The 21,244-nt window shown below is 62.3% G+C and overlaps 1 protein-coding gene across 1 annotated transcript in view; it reads right to left on the bottom strand.

Annotated features, from left to right (window-relative positions):
* Nucleotides 1-9,839: 9,839 nt before the first annotated feature.
* Nucleotides 9,840-21,244, bottom strand: part of SHANK3 (SH3 and multiple ankyrin repeat domains 3) — a 135,195-nt gene continuing 123,790 nt past the window's right edge. The window contains 1 exon segment of the mRNA XM_053943564.1: nt 9,840-10,386. Within this exon segment, the coding sequence (XP_053799539.1) occupies nt 9,840-10,386 (547 nt within the window).

The raw sequence follows: 21,244 nt of genomic DNA, 5'->3' as shown, positions 1-21,244 counted from the left end.
GCTGGGGACACTGCGGGGACAGGGATGGGGACACTGAGGGGACAGGGGCGGGACGGGGTGGGGACACTGCGGGGACAGGGGCGGGACAGGGTGGGGACAGGGGTGGGACGGGGCTGGGGACACTGCGGGGACAGGGGCGGGACGGGGTGGGGACACTGCGGGGACAGAGGTGGGACAGGGGTGGGGACACTGCTGGGGACAGTGGTGGGACAGGGTGGGGACACTGCTGGGGACAGGGGCGGGACAGGGTGGGGACACTGCTGGGGACAGGGTGGGGACACTGCGGGGACAGGGGCGGGGACAGGGGCGGGGACAGGGGCGGGACGGGGTGGGGACACTGCTGGGGACAGGGTGGGGACAGGGGTGGGACAGGGTGGGGACACTGCTGGGGACAGGGGTGGGACAGGGCTGGGGACAGGGTTAGGGACACTGCTGGGACAGGGGTGGGGACACTGCTGGGACACTGCTGGGACACTGATGAGGACAGGTTTGGGGATGCTGCTGGGGACAGGGGTGGGACAGAGGTGGGGACACTCCTGGGGACAGTGGTGGGGACAGTACTGGGACAGGGGTGGGGACACTGCTGGGACAGTCCTGGTGCACTGCTCAGGACAGTGTTGGGGCACTGGTGGGACACTGCTGGGGACATCCGGGACAGGGTGGGACACCCAGGGGAGTTGGGGACACCCAGGGGAGCTGGGGACACGCAGGCAAGTGGGGACCCCCAGCCCCATCCCTGTCTCTTTGTCCCTTGGCACTTGTCCCGAGTGTCCCCCCCTGGCCCCGGGGACACGGCCGGGACCTGCTGGGGGTGTGACACTGGGGACAGCGGCATCGTGCCATTGGAGTGGCACCCGTGGGAGCCAGGGCACCCCAAAACTCACCCAGGAGCAGCCCGAAATTCAGTCAGGAAACCCCGAAATTTACCCAGAGACGCCCCAAAACTCATCCAGGAACACCCCAAATCTCGCTCAGGGACACCCCAAAATTCAGCCAAGGATACCCCAAAGTTCATCCGGGAATACCTCAAAATTCAACGGGGGACACCCCAAAATTCAACGAGGGACACCCCAAAACTCCTCCAGGAACACCCCAAAAGACATCCGGCACACCTCAAATTTCAGCCGGGAATATCCCAAAATTCAGCTGGGGACACCCCAAAATTCAACAGGGAACACCCCAAAATTCACCCACGGGGCTCTGTGCCTTGGGGGCTCCCGTCGTCCCCCCTTGTCCCCCCTTGGCCGGGACCACCCCGGGATCCGAGCGACCACAGGACCAGGCGGAGCTTTCTTATAAATTTATTACATAATAATAATAATAATTAATAATAATAATATAATATAAGAAACATAGATCTCTGTGGGGGATGTGTATCACAACGTCAAGGGGCGGGAGGCGAATGGCCGCACCTCCGTGACTCCGGAGAAGGAGAAAGCTCCTCCGAAAATCCATACAAAATTAAGGGTGAAGTCAAACTGACCCTGGGAAAATTAAAAACGGAACGAAAACCCACAGGTGAGTCCGGCTGGGGGGACGGGACCGAGAGTGTGGCGGGGCCGGGCTGTGCACATGCAGCGGGCGTGAGGGCGTGGCGCATGCATGGGCGGTGAGCGCGCGGCCGGACGGCGGCCGGACGGCCGGACGGCGGCCCCGCCACGGATGGGGCCGGCGGGGCCGTCGCCCCCCCCCCGGGAGCCGAGTGACCCGAGGGGGTTCTGCTCTTCGTCACAGTCGTGGGGGGGGGGGGGGTTGGCGGGGTACGGACGGGCGGATGGAGTGGGGGCGATGGCGCCGGGCTGGACAACGGAAAAATATCGACAGCTCGGGGGGGGAAAAAAAAATCCCCTTTGGAAGCGGGGGGGGGGAAAAGAAAAGGAAAAGTGTCTCCCTTTGTACAGCGGAAAAACCCGAGTGGTGGAGAAGCCATGAGAGGAATCACAGTAACCGCCGCGGCCCGGGGGCAGCGTGGCCGGGGGGCGGCGCGGCCGAGGGGTTGGCGTGGCCGAGCCGTGGTCAAGGGGTCGGCGTGGCCGAGAGGCCAAGCGGTGGTCAAAGGGTCAGCGCGGCCGATGGGCTGGCGCGGCCGAGGGTTGGTCAAAGGCTTGGCATGGCTGATGGGTTGGCGTGGCCGAGGGGTCGGCACGGCCAATGGGTTTGCCTGGCAAAGGGGTGGTCAAGGGCTTGGCGTGGCCGATGGCTTGGCACGGCCAAGGGGTCAACATGGCCAATGGATTGGCGTGGCCGAGGGGTGGTCAAGGGCTTGGCACGGCCAATGGGTTGGCGTGGCCGAGGGGTTGGTGTAGCCAAGGGGCGCAAAGGGTCGGCACGGCCGATGGGTTGGCATGGCCAAGGGGTCAACACGGCCAGTGGATCGGCACGGCCAATGGGTTGGCTTGGCCAAGGGGTCAACATGGCCGATGGGTTGGCACGGCCAAAGGGCCAAGGGGTGGTCAGGGGGTCGGCACGGCCGAGGGGCTGGCATGGCCGAAGGATTGGCACGGCCAAAGGGCTGAGGCGTGGTCAAGGACTCGGCACAGCCAATGGATTGGCGTGGCCGAGGGGTCAGCATTGCCGATGGGTTGGCGAGGCCAAGTGGCCAAGGGGTGGTCAAGGGGTTGGCGCGGCCGGTGGGTTGGCGTGGCCGAGGGCTTGGCACGGCCAAGGGCCAAGGGTGCTCAAAGGGTCAGCACGGCTGAGGGGTCAGTGTGGCTCAGGGGTCAGTGTGGCTCAGGGCTCCATGGGTCCGAGGACTGACCAAGGGTTTGGCATGGCCAATGGCTTGGCATGGCCAAGGGGTCAGTGTGGTCAAGGGGCCAGCCTGGCCAATGGGTTGGCGTGGCCAAAGCACGGCCGAGGGGTCGGCACAGCCGATGGGTTGGCGTGGCCGAGGGGTCGGTGTGACCCCGGGATTGGCGTGGCTGAGGGGTCAGTGTGGCCAAAGGTTTGGCGTGGCCCAGGGGTCAGTGTGGCCAAAGGTTTGGCGTGGCCGATGCGCTGTTGTGACCGAGGGGTCGGCGTGACCCAGGGGTTGGCAGAGCCGGGGGGTGACCGAGGGGTCAGCGCGGCCGATGGGTTGGCGTGGCCGAGGGGTCAGTGTGACCAGGGGTCGGCGCGGCCGAGGGGCCAGGCCGGGGTCAGGGGTCAGCTGGGCTCCCGCTCTGCCTTCTCCCGGATGGCTTTTCCAAAGGCAAGGTGGCCCTGGCTCTGGGGGTGTCCGGAGCGGGCTGGCGGCGTGGCCGGAGCGGGGACGGGAGCTGGGGACACCGGGAATCGCTCCGTCCCCGCGGGAAGGGGACGGCAGCGCTTTGGGAACGGCCACGGCACCGGACCGCGGCCGAGGGGCACCCTGGGGTCCCGGCGGTGGCACCACGGGGGTGACCCTGGCCGCGGGCACGGGGCCACCCCGGAGCCGGTGGCACCGCGGGGCACAGGCTGGGGGTGCAGAGGGGCAGCGGGGGGACACGGGGGACACGGAGGGGACAGCGGGGGTCTGTGCTGGCAGCTGGAGGGGCCGCCCCAGGCGAAGCCAGTTCGCCCGGGGACCCTGATGGCCTTTTGGAAGTCCCTTGTCCAGCTCTGCCACATCCCCGTGGCAGCGCAGGGGACAGGGACGGGCAGGGGACAGGGACAGACAGCGCAGGGGACAGGGACAGACAGCGCAGGGGACAGGGTGGGCAGGGGACAGGGACGGGCATGACAGGGGACACGGGTGGGCAATGTAGGGGACAGGGATGGGGAAATGAGAGGGACAGGGATGAGCGGGGCAGGGGACACGGGTGGGCAATGCGGGGGACAAGGGAAAGCGGGGCAGGGGACAGGGATGAGTGGTGCAGGGGACAGGGATGGGCAGGACGGGGGACAGGGACGGGCAGGGGACAGGGACGGGCAGGGGACAGGGGACAGAGACGGGCAGGACGGGGGACAGGGACGGGCAGGGGACAGGGGACAGAGACGGGCAGGACGGGGGAGAGGGACGGGCAGGGGACAGGGACGGGCAGGGGACAGGGGACAGAAATGATGAGGGCAGGGGACAGGGATGAATGGGACAGGGATGAATGGCACGGAGGCAAGGATGAGCGGGGCAGGCGACAGGGACAAACAGGACAAAGGGACAGAGATGAGCGGAATGGGGATGAGCGGGGCAGGGGACAGGATGAGTGGCACAGGGGACAAGGATAAACGGGACAAGGATGAGTGGCACAGGGGACAGGGATAAACGGGACAGGGATAAACGGGACAGGGGACAGGGACAGCAGGACGGGGAGGCTGCGGGGACACACCGGGCAGCTTGGTGGCAGCCCCGGGCGCTCCCGGGACGGGCAGCGCGGGTGGAAGTCGCCTTCTCTGGCGTGGCGCCTGACTGGGACGAGCCGTGGTGTCCCCGCGGGGGGCGGGTGACACTCAGTGTTCGCCAACACAGGTACGGCTGCAGCTGCTTCAGCGGGAGCTGGGGGTGCCGGCCGGGCACGGCCGCGGCTCCGCGGGCGCGGAGCGGGCACCGCCATTTCCGCCCTCGGGGGGCGCGGAGGAGGAGGAGGAGGAGGGGGGGGAGGGAGAGGAAGGCTCCTCCGAAATGGCGAGAAGGCGCACAGCTCTCCGGTCCCAGAGCGAGCTTGAGCGGAGCGGTTTGCGCTCCGCGGGTTCGGCCTCTCGCGGTGAGAGGCGGCCGCGGGCGGGGGGGTCTCCGTCTCGGTGTGGCCCCAAAAAACAGCTGCGGAAGGGGCGGAGACCCGGGGACACCCGGCGGGACGGCGCCGGGCTGCCCGCGCTCAGGCCACCACTGTCACCTTCCACCCGCGCCCCTGGAGCCGCGGGGCGCGCCCGGGGCGGGCGGCGCCGGCGGAGCCCGGAGGGGACACGGGGGGCTCCGCGCGGGGGCACCGGGACACCGGTGCCACCCGGGGGACACCGAGAGCGCCGGGGGCTGCCGGGGGCTGCGGGGAGCTGGGGAGGGAGGGGAAGGGGAGGGACGGGGGGTAGGGACAGCAGGGACAGGGCAGGGACAGGCAGGGAGGGCAGGGTGGCCAAGCAGAGAGGGCAGTGCCAGGCAAGCGGTGGCCAGGCAGGGGTGGCCAGGCAGGGGTGGTCAGTGCCAGGCAGGGGTGGTCAGTGCCAGGCAGGGTGGTCAGGATGGTCAGGCAGAGCAGTCAATGCCAGGCACGAGTGGTCAGGCAGGGGTGGTCAGTGCCAGGCTGGGCAGTGCCAGGCAGGGGTGGTCAGTGCCAGGCTGGGCAGTGCCAGGCAGGGGTGGTCAGGGTGGTCAGGCAGGGTGGTCAGTGCCAGGCAGGGTGGTCAGGCAGAGTGGTCAGGCAGAGTGGTCAGTGCCAGGCACGAGTGGTCAGGCAGGGGTGGTCAGCGCCAGGCAGGGGTGGTCAGGGTGGTCAGGCAGGGTGGTCAGTGCCAGGCAGGGGTGGTCAGGATGGTCAGTGCCAGGCTGGGCAGTGCCAGGCAGGGGTGGTCAGGGTGGTCAGGCAGGGTGGTCAGCGCCAGGCTGGGCAGTGCCAGGCAGGGGTGGTCAGGGTGGTCAGGCAGGGTGGTCAGTGCCAGGCAGGGGTGGTCAGGGTGGTCAGTGCCAGGCTGGGCAGTGCCAGGCAGGGGTGGTCAGGGTGGTCAGTGCCAGGCTGGGCAGTGCCAGGCAGAGTGGTCAGGATGGTCAGTGACAGGCTGGGCAGTGCCAGGCAGAGTGGTCAGTGCCAGGCAGGGTGGTCAGTGCCAGGCTGGGCAGTGCCAGGCAGGGGTGGTCAGGGTGGTCAGGCAGGGGTGGTCAGTGCCAGGCAGGGTGGTCAGGCAGAGTGGTCAGGCAGAGTGGTCAGTGCCAGGCAGGGTGGTCAGTGCCAGGCTGGGCAGTGCCAGGACGTGCCGAGGGCCAGCACCAAGGGCACGCGGGTGGCGCAGCCGGGACCAGCGGTGGCCGTGCAGGGGCTTGGCCAAGCCGAGCGCTCGCGGGGGGCTCCGAGGGGACCCCCGTGTCCCCAAGGCGGGGACAGCCAGGTGCCAGGTGCGGGGTGGCGCGGCCGAAACGGCCACGGGCGCGTCCCCACGGGGATCCCCCAGGGGAGCAGCCCCGGGAAGGGACAGCCAAAGGAATTCCCGGGAATTCCCCAATCCCACAGCCGGGGAAGGAGCCCGCGCCATGGCACCGGGACGTGCTCCGCCCGCCGTGCGACATTCCGGCTCGCGACATTCCCGCATGCGACATTCCCGCATGCGACATTCCCGCATGCGACATTCCCGGCGGGATGCGGAGGGGCCGGGAGCTCCCCGGGATCCCGGGACGTGCGGCGGGGCCCGCGGGAGGTGGCGGAGGGGGACGGGGACAGAGGGGACAGAGGGGACAGAGGGGACACGGGAGGCACAAGAGGGAGGCACAGGTGGGTGGCACGGGATTGTCTGGGATGGGATTTGGGGTTGGATCTGGGATGGGATCTGGGGTGGGATCTGGGGTGGGATTTGGGATGGGATTTGGGGTGGGATCTGGGGTGGGATCTGGGATGGGATTTGGGATGGGATTTGGGGTGGGATCTGGGATGGGATCTGGGATGGGATTTAGGGTGGGAGCTGGGATGGGATTTGGGGTGGGATTTGGGATGGGAGCTGGGATGGGATTTGGGGTGGGATTTGGGATGGGAGCTGGGGTGGGATTTGGGGTGGGATTTGGGAAGGGATTTGGGGTGGGAGCTGCCAGCCCGTCCCCGTTCCCGGAGTGTCCCGGGAATGCCGGACGGACGCAGCGGGAGCACGGGGTGGCACCGGCCGGGTGAGGGGGTGGGGCCGGATTTGGGGACACGGGTGGGGTGGATCTGGGGGAGATGCGTGGGGTGAATTTGGGGGCACAGGTGGGGTGGATCTGGGGGAGATGCGTGGGGTGAATTTGGGGGCACGGGTGGGGTGGATCTGGGGGAGATGCGTGGGGTGAATTTGGGGGCACGGGTGGGGTGGATCTGGGGGAGATGCGTGGGGTGAATTTGGGGGCACAGGTGGGACGGATTTGGCTGATTAGGGTGGGATGGATTTGGGGTAGGGGTAGGGTGAATTTGGGGACACAGGTGGGGTGAATTGGGTGGATATAAGGGTGGGATGGATTTTGGGGTGGGATGGATTTTGGGGTGTGGGCGGGCACAGGGCAGGGCTGGATTTAGGGGGCACGGGGAGGGCGGATTGCGGGACCGTGGCGGGGCTGGCACGGAGGATCTGGGGGGCGAGGGTGGCACTGGGTGACACAGCGGGGCTGGCAGGGCGGATCTGGGGACATTGGCGACACCGCGGGGACACGGCCGAGGGGCAGGACCTGAGCTCGGCAGGGGACACCTGGCGGGCGCGGTGGCACCCGCGGTGGCGCAGGGGAGGGGTCGGGAGGTGGCCGGGCTCACCGAGCCCGGCATTCCCGGTTTTTGTTTTTTTTTTTTTTTTTTTTTTTCCCGGGATAATTTTTTTTTTTTTTTTCCCGGCTCGTCGCTCACCGGGCCGGCTCCGGGCCCGTCCCCGTTCCCGGCTGGGACAGCGGGATGGCAGCCGGGGACGGGGACGGGCCACGCGCCCCCGGTGGCTTCCGGGGAACGGCGGGTGTCGCCACGGGGGTGGTGAGGGCTCGGGGACAAGGAGATGGCACCGGGGACCCTCCTGGGGACAGCCGGGTGCCTGGCACAGGGCAGGGGACATCCCGGGGACGCCCCGGTGCCCTGGCACGGGGCAGGGGACATCCCGGGGAGGTGCCGGTACCCCGACATAGGACAGGGGACACCCCGGGGGAGCTCCGGGCCCTTTTCCCTGGCAAGGTCGGAAAGGTTCGGAGATGTTGAGGGTCAGGACGGAGCTCCCTGTCCTCCCCTCTTAGCACCAGAAAAGTTTTTTTTTTTTTTCTTTTTTTTTTTTTTTTTTTTTTGTTTTTTTTTTTAATGCCTTCCTGGGGGCCTCGGCTTTTTGGGACCACCGAGCCCTCCCCTCCCGGCCAGCCGGGCACGCCCTGGCCACCCCGGCCCGGGGGACACGCGGGTGGCACCGGGGACACCGCCACGGGGGTCGGGATCCCCTCCTCCTCCTCCGGGCATTGTCCCCGTGGCCACCGCCAGCCCTGGGACCCCCAAAATTGGGGACACGACCCCCGGGGACCTCCCTGCTGTGTGCCTGGAAGACTCGGTGTGTCCCAAAACGCAAGTTTGTGTTTTGTTTTTTTTTTTTTGTTTTGTTTTTTTTTGTGTTATTTTTTTTCTCTGTGTGTGTGTGTGTTTGTGATTTCTCTGAATCTTTACAAATCCAGAGCGTCTGAAAGGAGCTGTTCTGGGGGGGGGGGGGGAATTTTAGGGTTTTTTGTGGTGTGTTTAAAAAGACTTTTTCACATTCATTCAGTCGCTTAAAAACTCCCACGAGCCACGGGCGTCCCGGGAGCGTCTCCTCCAGTCCAGAGATAGGAATTTTTTTAGGAAAATCCTAACAAAAATCAGGTGGCTATAGCTCTGGAGATATAGATATATAGATATTCTCTCTTTCCAAATATAGAGCTGCTTAAAAAGATGCAAAACGAGGGATGAGCAGGAGTTTTGGGGGGCTGGAAGGGCGGGGGGGGGGGGGGGGGAGGATCCTGGAATTCGTTATCTCGTGGGGGCTTATCAGCTGCTCTCTAGATAAATGCACGGAGATTAAATAATTTCCCATCAACGCTTCCCCCCCCCTTTGGAAAAACAAGACCCCAAGCCCAGAGGAAATCAAACCTTTCCCACCCCCCCCGCCCCCTCCCCTCTAAACGTTGCCAAAGCGTTTTTTTTTGTGTGTGTTTTTTTTTTTTGTTTGTTTGTTTTTTTTTGCTGCGGGATTCGTCCCCCTCCCCCAGCCTCCCGACATTCCCAAACATGCTTCGATCCATGCGCTCCTCGCTCCCTCTCACCCGGCCGGGGCAGCAGCTCAGAGTCCGGGGGGGTCCGACTGGCGGGGGGGGGGGGGCTCTTCTGGCACGGCCTGGCACGGCTCGGGGTGGCACGGCCGCCGCTGGAGCCTTCCCGGCCCTTCCTTCCTCCTTTCCTTCCTTCCTTCCTCCTTTCCTTCATTCCTTCATTCCTTCCTTTCTCCGGGAGCGCCGCCGGGATGGCCCCGCTGGAACCGCCGCCTCCGAGCCCGACGGGGACACCTGGGGGGAACCCGGGGCCACCCCCCGGCAGGGACACCTGGGGGGGTGTCAGGACCCGGGGCCACCCCCGGCAGGGACACCTGGGGGGGACCCGGGGCCACCCCCAGGCAGGGACACCTGGGGGGGACCCGGGGCCACCCCCCGGCAGGGACACCTGGGGGGGGTTCCGGACCCGGGGCCACCCCCGGCAGGGACACCTGGGGGGGTGTCAGGACCCGGGGCCACCCCCGGCAGGGACACCTGGGGGGGACCCGGGGCCACCCCCCGGCAGGGACACCTGGGGGGGGGTTTAGGACCCGGGGCCACCTCCCGGCAGGGACACCTGGGACTTGTCAGCATCTTGGGCCACCTCTGAGCCCGGCAGGGCCACCGCGGGAGGTGCCACCCCCGCAGGTGCCACCCGGCGGCTCGGGGGCTCCAGGCCGCGGTGCCACCAGCGCGGCGCGTCCCTGCCTGTCCCCGGTGCCACCCGGGCGGGGCGCACGGAGCGATTTACAGGCCAGACTCTCCGGAAGGGCGGGGACGAGGAGGAATTTCATGCAACATTCCTGGGCCGGAGGCGGCGCGGGGCCGGGGCGGGGGGCGGGCGGGCGGGAGCCGGGGGGCGGCTCCACGCCCTCAGTGCAGCGCTCGGAGAAGGAGAAGGAGAATCCAAGTGGGTTTTCTTGGCTTGGGAATACCGCCCCGCCCTTTCCCACGGCGGCTCCGGACGCGGTCAGCTGTCCACCAGCTGCTTGAGCGCCCGCTCGATGTTCATGCGGTGCCCCACGCGGGTCACCCCCAACTCCACGAAGTCCTCCTTGGTCAGGGCGGGCAGGTGGGTGCCCTCGATCTCGTGGTCCTCGAACTTGTCCCGGTGCTCCACCAGGTTGATGCTCTCCAGCCAGTCCCCCACGTCGTACTTGTTCCACAGGTGCAGCGGCTTCTGCATGAAGGGCCGCGGCGGGTGCAGCGTGTGCAGCGGCGGCCCCGGCGACGGCGACGGCGACGGGGAGCGGCTGCGGGCGCTGACGCTGCGGACCACGAAGCGGACTTCCTTGGGCTCGTGGGGGATGGAGAGGCTGGAGGATTTGAGGATGGTGGGGGGCGTCAGGCCGTAGGGCCGGACGGTGCTGAGGGGCTCCGGCCGCTCCAGCGCCGCGGGTTTGACGGGGCTGGGCGTGCGGCGGGTGACGGGGTAGCGGCTGCCGGGCCGCACGGTGAAGGTGGTGCCGGAGCTGCGCTGGGAAATGGTGCTGAGCTCGCCTAAACTACTGAAAAGTCTGCGGAGAGAGCGGGGAGACGGGGGAGAGAAGAGAGGAGAGGGAAGGGGGTGAGGCCGGGCTTGGGAATGGGGCCGCGAATCCAGCGGGATCGGGGGTGGGACGGGGTGGGGACGCGGCTCGGGCGGGATATCCCGGGGGGATGTCCCGAAGATTCCGGCGGCAGCGCCTGCAGGGTGGGGATTCCCGGCCGGTCCGGCCCTCCTGGCACGGCTCTGCGCCCCCCCCAGATGTCCCCAGCCCCGGGGACGAGGACCTTGCGCCTCGTCCCGCCTCGTCCCCGTGCTGATCCCACATGGAATGGGAGCGACCCCGTGGAGAAAAGCTGGGATAAGAGGGAACCTTCCGGCGTTCTCCCGGCATGGGAGGACCCTCTGGACAGCCCTGGTGACGGTCACCTGGTGGTCAGTGTGGCGTGAGGAGCCCGGGGGTGGCCGGGCCGGTGTCCCCCTGGCTGTGCCGCCGTGGGAATCTTGGATGGGGACAAAGCTCCTCAGAGCGGTGCTGTCCCCTTGGCGTTGTCCCCATCCTGCCATTGTCCCCGTGGAATGGACAGGGAGTGGGAAAGGAAAGGGATCTGACACCTGGATGAATCCTAGAAAATCAGAGTCCTCTGCTCTGGGGAGGCTGGGAGAGCTGGGAATGTTCCCCTGGAGAAGGGAAGGATCCAGGGAGAGCTTCCAGCACATTCCAGGCCCTAAAGGGGCTCCAGGAGAGCTGCAGAGGGACTGGGGACAAGGCCTGCAGGGACAGGACACAGGGAATGGCTCCCAGTGCCAGAGGGCAGGGATGGATGGGAGATTGGGAATTGGGAATTCCTGGCTGGGCTGGAATTGCCAGAGCAGCTGGGGCTGCCCCTGGATCCCTGGAATGTCACAGGAAAGGTTGGATATTGGCACTTGGAGCAGCCTGGGACAGTGGGAGGTGTCCCTGCCATGGCAGGGGTGGCACTGCAGGGGCTCTGAGGTCCATCCCATCCCATCCCATCCCATCCCATCCCATCCCATCCCATCCCATCCCATCCCATCCCATCCCATCCCATCCCATCCCTGCCACTCCACTTGTCCTCAGAACTATCCCATAAAATTCCCCGCAGCCCAGTGCCTCAGTTTCCCTGCCACTGCCCTGCTTGGCCTCCCATCTCAGCTCCCTCCTGGAAAACCGGGACACTCTGGAATGCTGCTGGGATCCACCATTGCCTTGAACGCCACCTCCTGGTTTTGGGAATGTTGATGAGCTCCAAGGATCCCATAAATCCATGGCTCCAAAGGGGTGAGCTGAAGATCCGCAGGACGAGCCGCATTCCCGAGAATTCCCATTTTTGAGCCGCGTTCCCAACAATTCCCGTTTTTCTGCTTCCCTGGCACAGCAGAGAAGGAATCACCTCTGGGAAGCTCTGACAGGGAAAAGCCGGATGTCCGTGAGGAATGGGAAGTGTGGGGACGTGGCCGTGTCCCACCGGGATCTAGGAGAGAAAGTTCTGGATCTGCTGGAATGCCCTGGGAGGGGCAGCTGGGAAGGACCAGCCATGGAAAGTCCGAAGGATCCGGGTGTTCCTCCCGAGCCTGTGGATGCGCCGATGTGGCTGGGCTCCCGTTGGGAATTCCAGGCAGTCCGTTTTCCCCGCACGGAGCCACAGCTGGATCCCATCCACATCCCGGATTCCCAGCTCCTTCCTCTCCCGCTGGGAATCCCAACATCTCCGGATCCCAGCTGACTCCTCAGGGAGCTTCCCACGTTTTAGGAACCCTTTGGGATCATCCGTTTTCCCTCCAGGCAATCCCGGATCCATGCGAGGGCGGAGCTCCGTTTCCCGTTCCTGGGGTCTTTTCCAGGCAGCTCCAAGGGGCGGCATTCCCAGTGCTCCAGGCTTCTCCAGGAGCTGGGATGGGGCAGCTCCTCCAGTGGGTTCTGACCCCACAAATCACACTTGGGGCAGCTCCCGAGCCCGGATCGTTCCTGGGATCACTGGGATCGTTCCTGAGATTGCTGGGATAATTCCTGGGATTATTTGGATTGTTCCCAGGATGGCTGCGATTGTTCCTGGGATTGTGATCGTTCCTGGGATCGTTCCTGAGATTGCTGGGATAATTCCTGGGATCGTTTGGATCATTCCTGGGATTGATTGCTCCTGGGATTGCTGGGATCGTTCTTGGGATTATTCGGATTGTTCCCAGGATGGCTGCGATTGCTCCTGGGATCATTTGGATCGTTCCTGGGGCAGTTCGGATCATTCCTGGGACCGTTCCTGGGATAGTTCGGATCGTTCCTGGGCTGGCTGGGATCACTCCTGGGATTGTTTGGATCGTTCCTGGGCTGGCTGGGATCACTCCTGGGATTGTTTGGATCGTTCCTGGGATCATTTGGATCGTTCCTGGGATCGTTCCTGGGGCATTTTGGATCATTCCTGGGATCGTTCCTGGGATAGTTCGGATTGTTCCTGGGCTGGCTGGGATCACTCCTGGGATTGTTTGGATCGTTCCTGGGATTGTTCCTGGGATCGCTCCTGGGATCATTTGGATCGTTCCTGGGCTGGCTGGGATCACTCCTGGGATAGTTCGGATCGTTCCCTGCTCCTCAGCGAGGCTCCCGTGCAGCTGCTCCGCTGTTCCGTGCGGGCCCACAATTCCTTGGAGTTGTCTCCCACAATTCCTTGGAGTTGTCTCCCACAATTCCTTGGAGTTGTCTCCCAAAATTCCCAGGGCGGCTTCCAAAGGGGCTGTGACCACGCCCACCTTCCTCTGGCCGAGGCATGGACCTGTTCCCAACCTTCCCATGGATCTTCCTCCAAATCTTCTCCCAGTCTTCCCATGGACGTTTCTCCAGTCTTCCTACGGATCTTCCATCCAATCTTCCTACGGATCTTCCCGACTTTCCTACGGACATTTCCTGGCCTCCTCATGGATCTTCCTCTGCAGATCTCCTCCGACCTTCCTGTGGGGTTTTCCCCAACACTCCAGTGGAGGTTTTTCCAACATTCCCAAGGACCTTTTCCCAGCCTTTCTATGGATCTTCCTCTGACCCTCCCATGGATCTTCCTGTGAGATCTTCCTTCCAATGGATCCTATGGATCTTCCTTCCTTTTGATGGACCTTCCTCCAAAGCTGATCCCAAATATAGCCCTGACCCTGATCCTGACCCTAAACCCGGGTCTGACCCTGATCCTGACCCTAAACCCGGGTCTGACCCTGATCCTGACCCTGACCCTGATCCCAAGTGCAAACCTGATCCCAGCCATGACTCTGCCCCTAATCCCAATCCTAACCCTGACCCTGATCCCAATCCCAACCCTGACCCTGATCCTAACCCTGATCCCAGCCATGACTCTGCCCCTAATCCCAATCCTAACCCTGACCCTGATCCCAATCCCAACCCTGACCCTGATCCTAACCCTGATCCCAGCCATGACTCTGCCCCTAATCCCAATCCTAACCCTGACCCTGATCCCAATCCCAACCCTGACCCTGATCCTAACCCTGATCCCAGCCATGACTCTGCCCCTAATCCCAATCCTAACCCTGACCCTGATCCCAATCCCAACCCTGACCCTGATCCTAACCCTGATCCCAGCCATGACTCTGCCCCTAATCCCAATCCTAACCCTGACCCTGATCCCAATCCCAACCCTGACCCTGATCCTAACCCTGATCCCAGCCATGACTCTGCCCCTAATCCCAATCCTAACTCTGACCCTGATGCTGACTCTGATCTTAACCCTCAATCCGACCCTAAACTTAACCTTGATCCTAACCCTGAACCTAAACCTGACCCTAACCTTGATTCCAAATTAACCTCAACCCTGATCCTGATTTTGATCCTGGTCCTAACCCTAAACCTGACCCGAACTTTAACCCTGATCCTAAACCCGACCCTAATCCTGATCCCAGTTCACAGATGATCCGAACCCTGATCTTGATCCTGGTCCCAATCCTAATCCTAACCTTGATCCAGATCCTGACCCCGATCTCAACCCTGATCCTGATCCCGATCCCAATCTTCACCCTGGCTTTTCCTGGGAGCCGGGACAGGGATACTGGGAGCTGGGACAGGGATACTGGGCGAGGATCAAACACTGTCCGAAGTTTTCCTGATCCCGCTCACTCCGGTGGATGGGACGTGGCCATCCCAAAGGATCTGGGATCAGGTGTGGGAGCAGGACATGGAATTCCTGCTGTCCTGAACCTGCTAGCTGTGGGATGAGCCTGGCTGGAACCTTGGGATGAGCCCAGGGAGGAACCTCAGGATGAACCTGGGAGGAATCTTGGGATGAGCCCCAGGATGAGCACTGGGAGGAACTTTGGGAAGAGCCCTGGGAAGAGCACTGGGAGGAATCTTGGGATAAACCTCGGGAAGAGCCCTGGGAGGAATCTTGGGATAAACCTTGGGAAGAGCACTGGGAGGAATCTTGGGAAAAACCACGGGATGAGCCCTGGGAGGAATCTTGGGATAAACCTCGGGATGAGCCCAGGGAAGAGGGCTGGGAGGAATCTCGGGATGAGCCCTGGGATAAACCTTGGATGAGCCCTGGGATAAGCCCCGGAATGATCCGTAGGATGATCCAAGTGCCCCCAGTGCCAACACAGGGGGTGGTTCCCCCCCGGTGTCCCCCAAATATCCCAAATTTCCGTGACACCGGTGCCAGGATTGAGGGAATGAATCCACGGCTGGATCCGATGGGATGAGCCTCCCATGGCCTAGAGGAGCCTCCGGAACGACCCCGCTCCGGGTGTTCCCGGAAAGATCCGGAGCAGGCCGGGAGCTTCCGAGCATCCCACGCCTCCGCCCCACCCGGGAGCAGAGCAAATCCCTGGGAATGGCATCCAGCAGCCGTCGGGAAAGCGGGAACGCGGCCCCCGGCATTCCCGGGGCGTCGGGATCCGGCGCCGCTCTCCCGGGATGGGCCGCGGCCTCGGGAATTCAGCGCTTGGCAGAAAAGGACAAGGAAAAATCAACCGGGAACGGCTCCGGGAGCTGGGACACGGATGGAGCCGGAGCTCCGCACACGGAACGGGACACGAGGACGGGACACGGGGACAACACGGAGGAAGCACAACCAGGAGCACAGAGCCGGCCATGCACGCTGGGAAATTCCCAGGGGGAATTCTCCGGCCCTCCCAATCCCACGCCTTGCCCCTTCCAGTCCAAGGGAGCTGGAGTGGGAACAGCTTTTCCCGGGATCCCGCTGCTGTCCCATCCCAGCCTGGGCAGCTGAGGAAGGGATTCCAGAAGCTCTGGAAGCCACTGGGATATCCTGGAATCGTTGCTGGCAGAAGGGGAATCCCTGGATCCCTGTTTTCCTGCTGTGGCCTCGGGTGACTTCCCTGGGGGATTGGGATGGAGCAGGATCCCAGGCGCTCCCTCCTCTGTCTCAAGGAATTTTTGCTCCAGAGGGGGACCTGGGACCCCCCCCCCCCCAACCCTGGGGAGTCACGGATGGATCCCTGCATCCAAGATTTGCTGGGATTGGAACGGGGATGCTCTGCCCCCCTTCCCAGGGTCCTTCCCAGAATCTCCTCCACCATTCCTGGGGTCCTTTCCCACTTTTCCTGGGATCTCACTCACCTTTCCTGGGAGCCTTTCCCACTTCCTGAGGTCTTTCCCACCCTTCATTGGGTGTCTCCCACCTTTCCTGGGATCCTTTTCCCACCTTTCCTGAGGTGTCTCCCACCTTGCCCGGAGTCTCTTCCAACATCCTTGGGATCTCTCCCACCCTTCCTGTGATCCTTTCCCATCTCCTGGGATCTTTTCCGCCCTTCCTGAATTCCCTCCCGCCCTTCCTGGAATGTCTTTCACCCTCCCTGGGGTTCTCCCACCTTTCCTGGTGTCTTTCCCACCTTTTCTGGGATCCTCTCCCACCTTTCATGGGATCTTTTCCATCCTTCTGGGGTCTTTTCCACCTTTCTTGGAATCTCTCCCACCTTTCCTGGGATCCTTTTCCCACTTTTCCTGGTGTCTCTCCCACATTTCCCAGTGTCCTTCCCTACCCTTCCTGTGGTCTTTCCCCACCTTTCCTGGTGTTTTCCCCACCTTTTCTGGGATCCTTTCCCACTTTTCTTGGGGTCTCTCCCACCTTTCCCGGTGTCCTTCTCTTTTCCCACTTCCCAGTGTCTTTCCCTCCCTTCCTGGGATCTTTTCCATCCTTCTGGGGTCTTTTCCACCTTTCTTGGAATCTCTCCCACCTTTCCTGGGATCCTTTCCCACACTTCCTGGTGTCTCCCCCACCCTTCCCAGAGGACTGAGCTGCTCCGGGATCTCCCAGCCCACGGCCCCAATCCCCCGGGATCCCGACGGGAATTTCCTCAGCAGGAACACCAGCGGGAAGAGCCGGACACGCCACCACAGCACAGGGAACGGGGCCATGCTCCCGAGGGACGCGCACATCCCGGAGCCGGCGCCGCTCCCTCCAGCGGCCTCCCAAAAACCTCGGGAACGCCGGCGGGAGCGGGGCGGCAGCGGGGAGGGGAAGAGACAGGTGAGGAATGGGACATTCCCGGTGGGATGGAGCTATGGAATGGGAACGTGCTCACTTACACAACTCGCCCACCCTCCGGAGGCCAGAGGCGGATCTAGGACAGAGCAGCGGGACATGCACATGGAAGCAGGAAAAGAGGCAATGAGAGAAATGTTAGCTCCGGTCCGGGAAGCGCCACACGGAAAAGAAGCCACCGGACGTCGATCCCGAGGGATTCGGGGCCGGGAGAACCGCGGGAATCGATCCGGCCTTGGTGTTCCCTGAGTGGAGACCCCCGCTTGGGTTTGGGGAGGGGGATCGGGAATGGGGGAATGGAGGGGGTGGGAACTGGGGGGACAGGGGGGGGATCGGGGTGGTTCCCGTGGGATGGGTGAGGGTGTGGCCAGCCGGGAATGGGGCGGTTGGAATTGCATGGATTCAGCCAAAGCCTGGAGGGTTGGACAGCGACAGAGCTGCTGGGAGGGCTGGGAAAAGAGGGAACAGAGGGGAGGGATTTGGGAAAGGGCCAGGGGTTTGGGAAAAGCAGGCAAATGGGAAAGAGAGGGATTTGGGAAAGGCGGGGAAATGGGAAATGCGAGGATTTGGGAAAAAGAGGAATTCGGGAAGCAGAGGGATTTGGGAAAGGCGGGGAAATGGGAAATGCGAGGATTTGGGAAAGAGAGGAATTCGGGAAGCAGAGGGATTTGGGAAAGGCGGGGAATCGGAAATGCGGGGATTTGGGAAGGAATGGGGATTTGGGAAGGAATGGGGATTTGGGAAAGAGAGGAATTCGGGAAACACAGGGAAATGGGAAAGGCAGGGATTTGGGGAGGAACAGGGAAATGGGAAAGAAGAATTTGGGAAAGGCAGGGAAATGGGAAATGCAGGGATTTGGGAAGGAATGAGGATTTTGGGAAAGGCAGGGAATTTGGGAAGGAATGGGGATTTGGGAAAGGCAGGGATATCGGAAAGAGGGACTTGGGCAAGGCAGGGATTTGGGAAAGGAAGGAAACAACAAATGCATGAGAAAAATGCCCCACAGCCAAAACAACACCGAGCAGCCGACACAAAATTCCCAAGTTTTTCCATGTCCCCCCCGGGGCTGGTGACAGTGACGGTGCCATCGGCCACCCCCAAAGGCCACGGGATGTTCCCGGGGATTCGGTGCTTCCCAGAGGGAATAACTTGTGGAAATTCCCTGGGATCCCTGGGCTGTGCTGTTGGGAAGGAGGGAATGGCCTCATCCCACCCGGATAAGGACCAGGAGCTTCCAGGTTTGGAATGGCGGCTCCAAACGCCCCAAAACCCCTGGATTATTCCCACTTATATCCCTGCGGAACAGGCAGGAAATGCCGGAGCCGTGCCGGGAGCGGGGGCACCTCGGGAACGCCGAAAGTTGGGAGCTGCCATTGGAGCAGAGTCTGGGATCATTTGGGAATGTGCATGTGGGAATTTTTGGGAAGAACGCATCGTTATCCCTTGGGAAAAACATCCCAAGGGGACCAGGCTGGAGCAGGGATGGGGAGGAGACCCGAGGGGGTCTCAGGCTCCAGCTGGGATTTGTCCGGAGTGGTTTTGGGATTGGGATTTATCCCTGAGCTCTGTCCCAGAGCAGGGACAATCCGGAGCAATCCCAGTGTCCAGCAGGGAGCTCTGGCAGGGTCAGGGATGTTGTAACTAAAATTCCCTTTTTCCTTCTCTGATCCCAGCAGGAAAGGGGAATTCTGGGCTGGAATTCATAGGAAAATTCCCAGTTCCTCAAGTGTTGGCCCTGGGCCTTCCCAAGCCAATCTCTTCCCGTGAGAGACCCTGCAGAACACCCTGAACTCCTCCTGGAACGGATCCCTCTGGACTTCTCCAAGGAAAAACCCTCTTCCCATGATTCCCACCTCAAGGAAAAGGTGACCAACCCCTCTTTGACGGGAACATGGGGACACTTCCACTCTTCCCACCCGGAGTTTCCTTCAGGACCTGGAGCTCATCCCATGGAGCTCCAGGCACCCCTCGCCGCTCTTCCCAAATTTCCCAAAAAGCCCGTTTCCTTGGGATGAGGGTGATGGGTGATGTGGGGATGGGAGAAGCCAGCGGAGCGGTGACGCGGGGACACGGGTGACGCCGGGGCAGGACACGTGCTGGGACCCTGTCTCCTTGTAGGCATCAAACCCTTCCCAGATCCCGCCGCGCCTCGGGATCATCCGGGATCAAGGGCTGGAAGGGTCCTCTCAGTGCAGCCCCCCAGAATTCCCGGTTTTCCACGGCTCAACCTCCCTGAGCTCTCCCAAGGCTCTGCTGGTGGGGAAGGTCCCCAGCCTCAGCCAGATGTCCTTTGAGAGCCTGGGGAAATTCCATGGAAACCCAGAGGGGATGGGATCCAGGGGATCCCAGTGTGCCTGGGGACCCCTGCAGAAGCCTCTTCCCATGGGAAGCGGAATCCATGGAGCCCGGTGGGAGGGAGGGTGGAGAACGCAGGGCCATTGGCAGCGTGGCCACCTTCATCCCTACCCTGGCCACCTCCATCCCAGTCAATCCTGGAACCTCCATCCCAGTCAATCCTGGAACCTCCATCCCAGTCAATCCTGGAACCTCCATCACAGTCAATCCTGGAACCTCCATCCCAATCCTGGTCACCTGCATTCCAGTTCTGGAACCTCCATCCCAATCAATCCTGGAACCTCCATCCCAATCCTGGAACCTCCATCCCAATCCTGGTCACCTGCATTCCAGTTCTGGAACCTCCATCCCAATCCTGGAACCTCCATCCCAATCCTGGTCACCTGCATTCCAGTTCTGGAACCTCCATCCCAATCCTGGAACCTCCATCCCAATCAATCCTGGAATCTCCATCCCAATCCTGGTCATCTCCATCCCAATCCTGGAACCTCCATCCCAATCCTGGAACCTCCATCCCAATCCTGGTCACCTGCATTCCAGTCCTGGAACCTCCATCCCAATCAATCCTGGAACCTCCATCCCAATCCTGGAACCTCCATCCCAATCAATCCTGGAACCTCCATCCCAATCCTGGAACCTCCATCCCAATCAATCCTGGAATCTCCATCCCAATCCTGGTCATCTCCATCCCAATCCTGGAACCTCCATCCCAATCCTGGAACCTCCATCCCAATCCTGGTCACCTGCATTCCAGTTCTGGAACCTCCATCCCAATCCTGGAACCTCCATCCCAATCAATCCTGGAATCTCCATCCCAATCCTGGTCATCTCCATCCCAATCCTGGAACCTCCATCCCAATCCTGGAACCTCCATCCCAATCCTGGTCACCTGCATTCCAGTCCTGGAACCTCCATCCCAATCAATCCTGGAACCTCCATCCCAATCCTGGAACCTCCATCCCAATCAATCCTGGAACCTCCATCCCAATCCTGGAACCTCCATCCCAATCAATTCCCAAACTTGGCCACCTCCTTCCCAATCCTGGCCACCTCCTCAATCCTGGGGACCTCCTCTCCAGATGTCGGGGAGGCACCTCTTTCCCGATCCTGGCCACCTCCTCCTCCAACGTGGCCACCTCCTTCCTAGTCCTGGCCACCTTCTCTCCAAACTTGGCCACCTGCTCCTCCTCAATCCGGGCCACCTCCTCTCCAAGTGGGGCCACCTCCTTCCCAATCCTGGTCACTTCCTTCCCAAACTTGGCCATCTCCTCCTCAATCCTGGCCACCTCCAGCCCAATCCCACCCACTCCTTCCCAATCCTGGCCACCTCCTTTCCAGAAGTGGCCACCTCATCCCCACCCCTCCCTGCCACACAAATCCCCTCTATTCCTCGCTCAGCAATCCCAATCCCCCTTCTCCTTCCCTCCCCACAGCCAATTCCCTCGATTTTCATCCCAAATCCCTGCTTCCCGTGGGAATTTCCCCGGGAAAGCCCCCCAAGCCTACAAGGAAACAGGGGGTGTTTTTCCAAGCTTTTGCTGGGATGTGACACCACTTCCGGGACACGGAATTCATTTAGGATCAGAGAAAAAGAGGCAGCTTTACCCTAAAAGGAACTAAAACCCCAAAGGGCTCAAGTTTCTTCTCCTTCTCCCTCAGATCTGTGGGAATATAAAGGAATTCATGGAATTGCAGAGCAGCACCGGAAAGGCTCCCTTTGGAAGCTCAAATCCCGCTTCCCAGGAGCCTTTTTGGGGTTAAAGAGAAACAAAGGAACGAGCAAAGACACAAAAAAAAAATCCCTTGGAAAAGCTCCCCTCGGATCCAGAGCTCCAAACTGGGACACTTGGGATGCTCCTGGATGTCCCCAGGGGCCAGAAATCCTTGGAAAGGCTCCCCCGAATCTGGATGCAGAACCCCAAAATGGGACATTTGGGATGTTCCTGGAAGTTCTGAGGAGCCAGAAGCCCTTGGAAAATCTTCCCCGAGCTCAGATCCAGAGCTCCAAACTGGGAT

Source organism: Vidua chalybeata, chromosome 5 (assembly GCF_026979565.1).
Source record: "Vidua chalybeata isolate OUT-0048 chromosome 5, bVidCha1 merged haplotype, whole genome shotgun sequence".
Taxonomy (NCBI): domain Eukaryota; kingdom Metazoa; phylum Chordata; class Aves; order Passeriformes; family Viduidae; genus Vidua; species Vidua chalybeata.
Note: the sequence above shows the minus strand (reverse complement) of the source record. Positions and strands in the feature narration are given on the sequence as shown.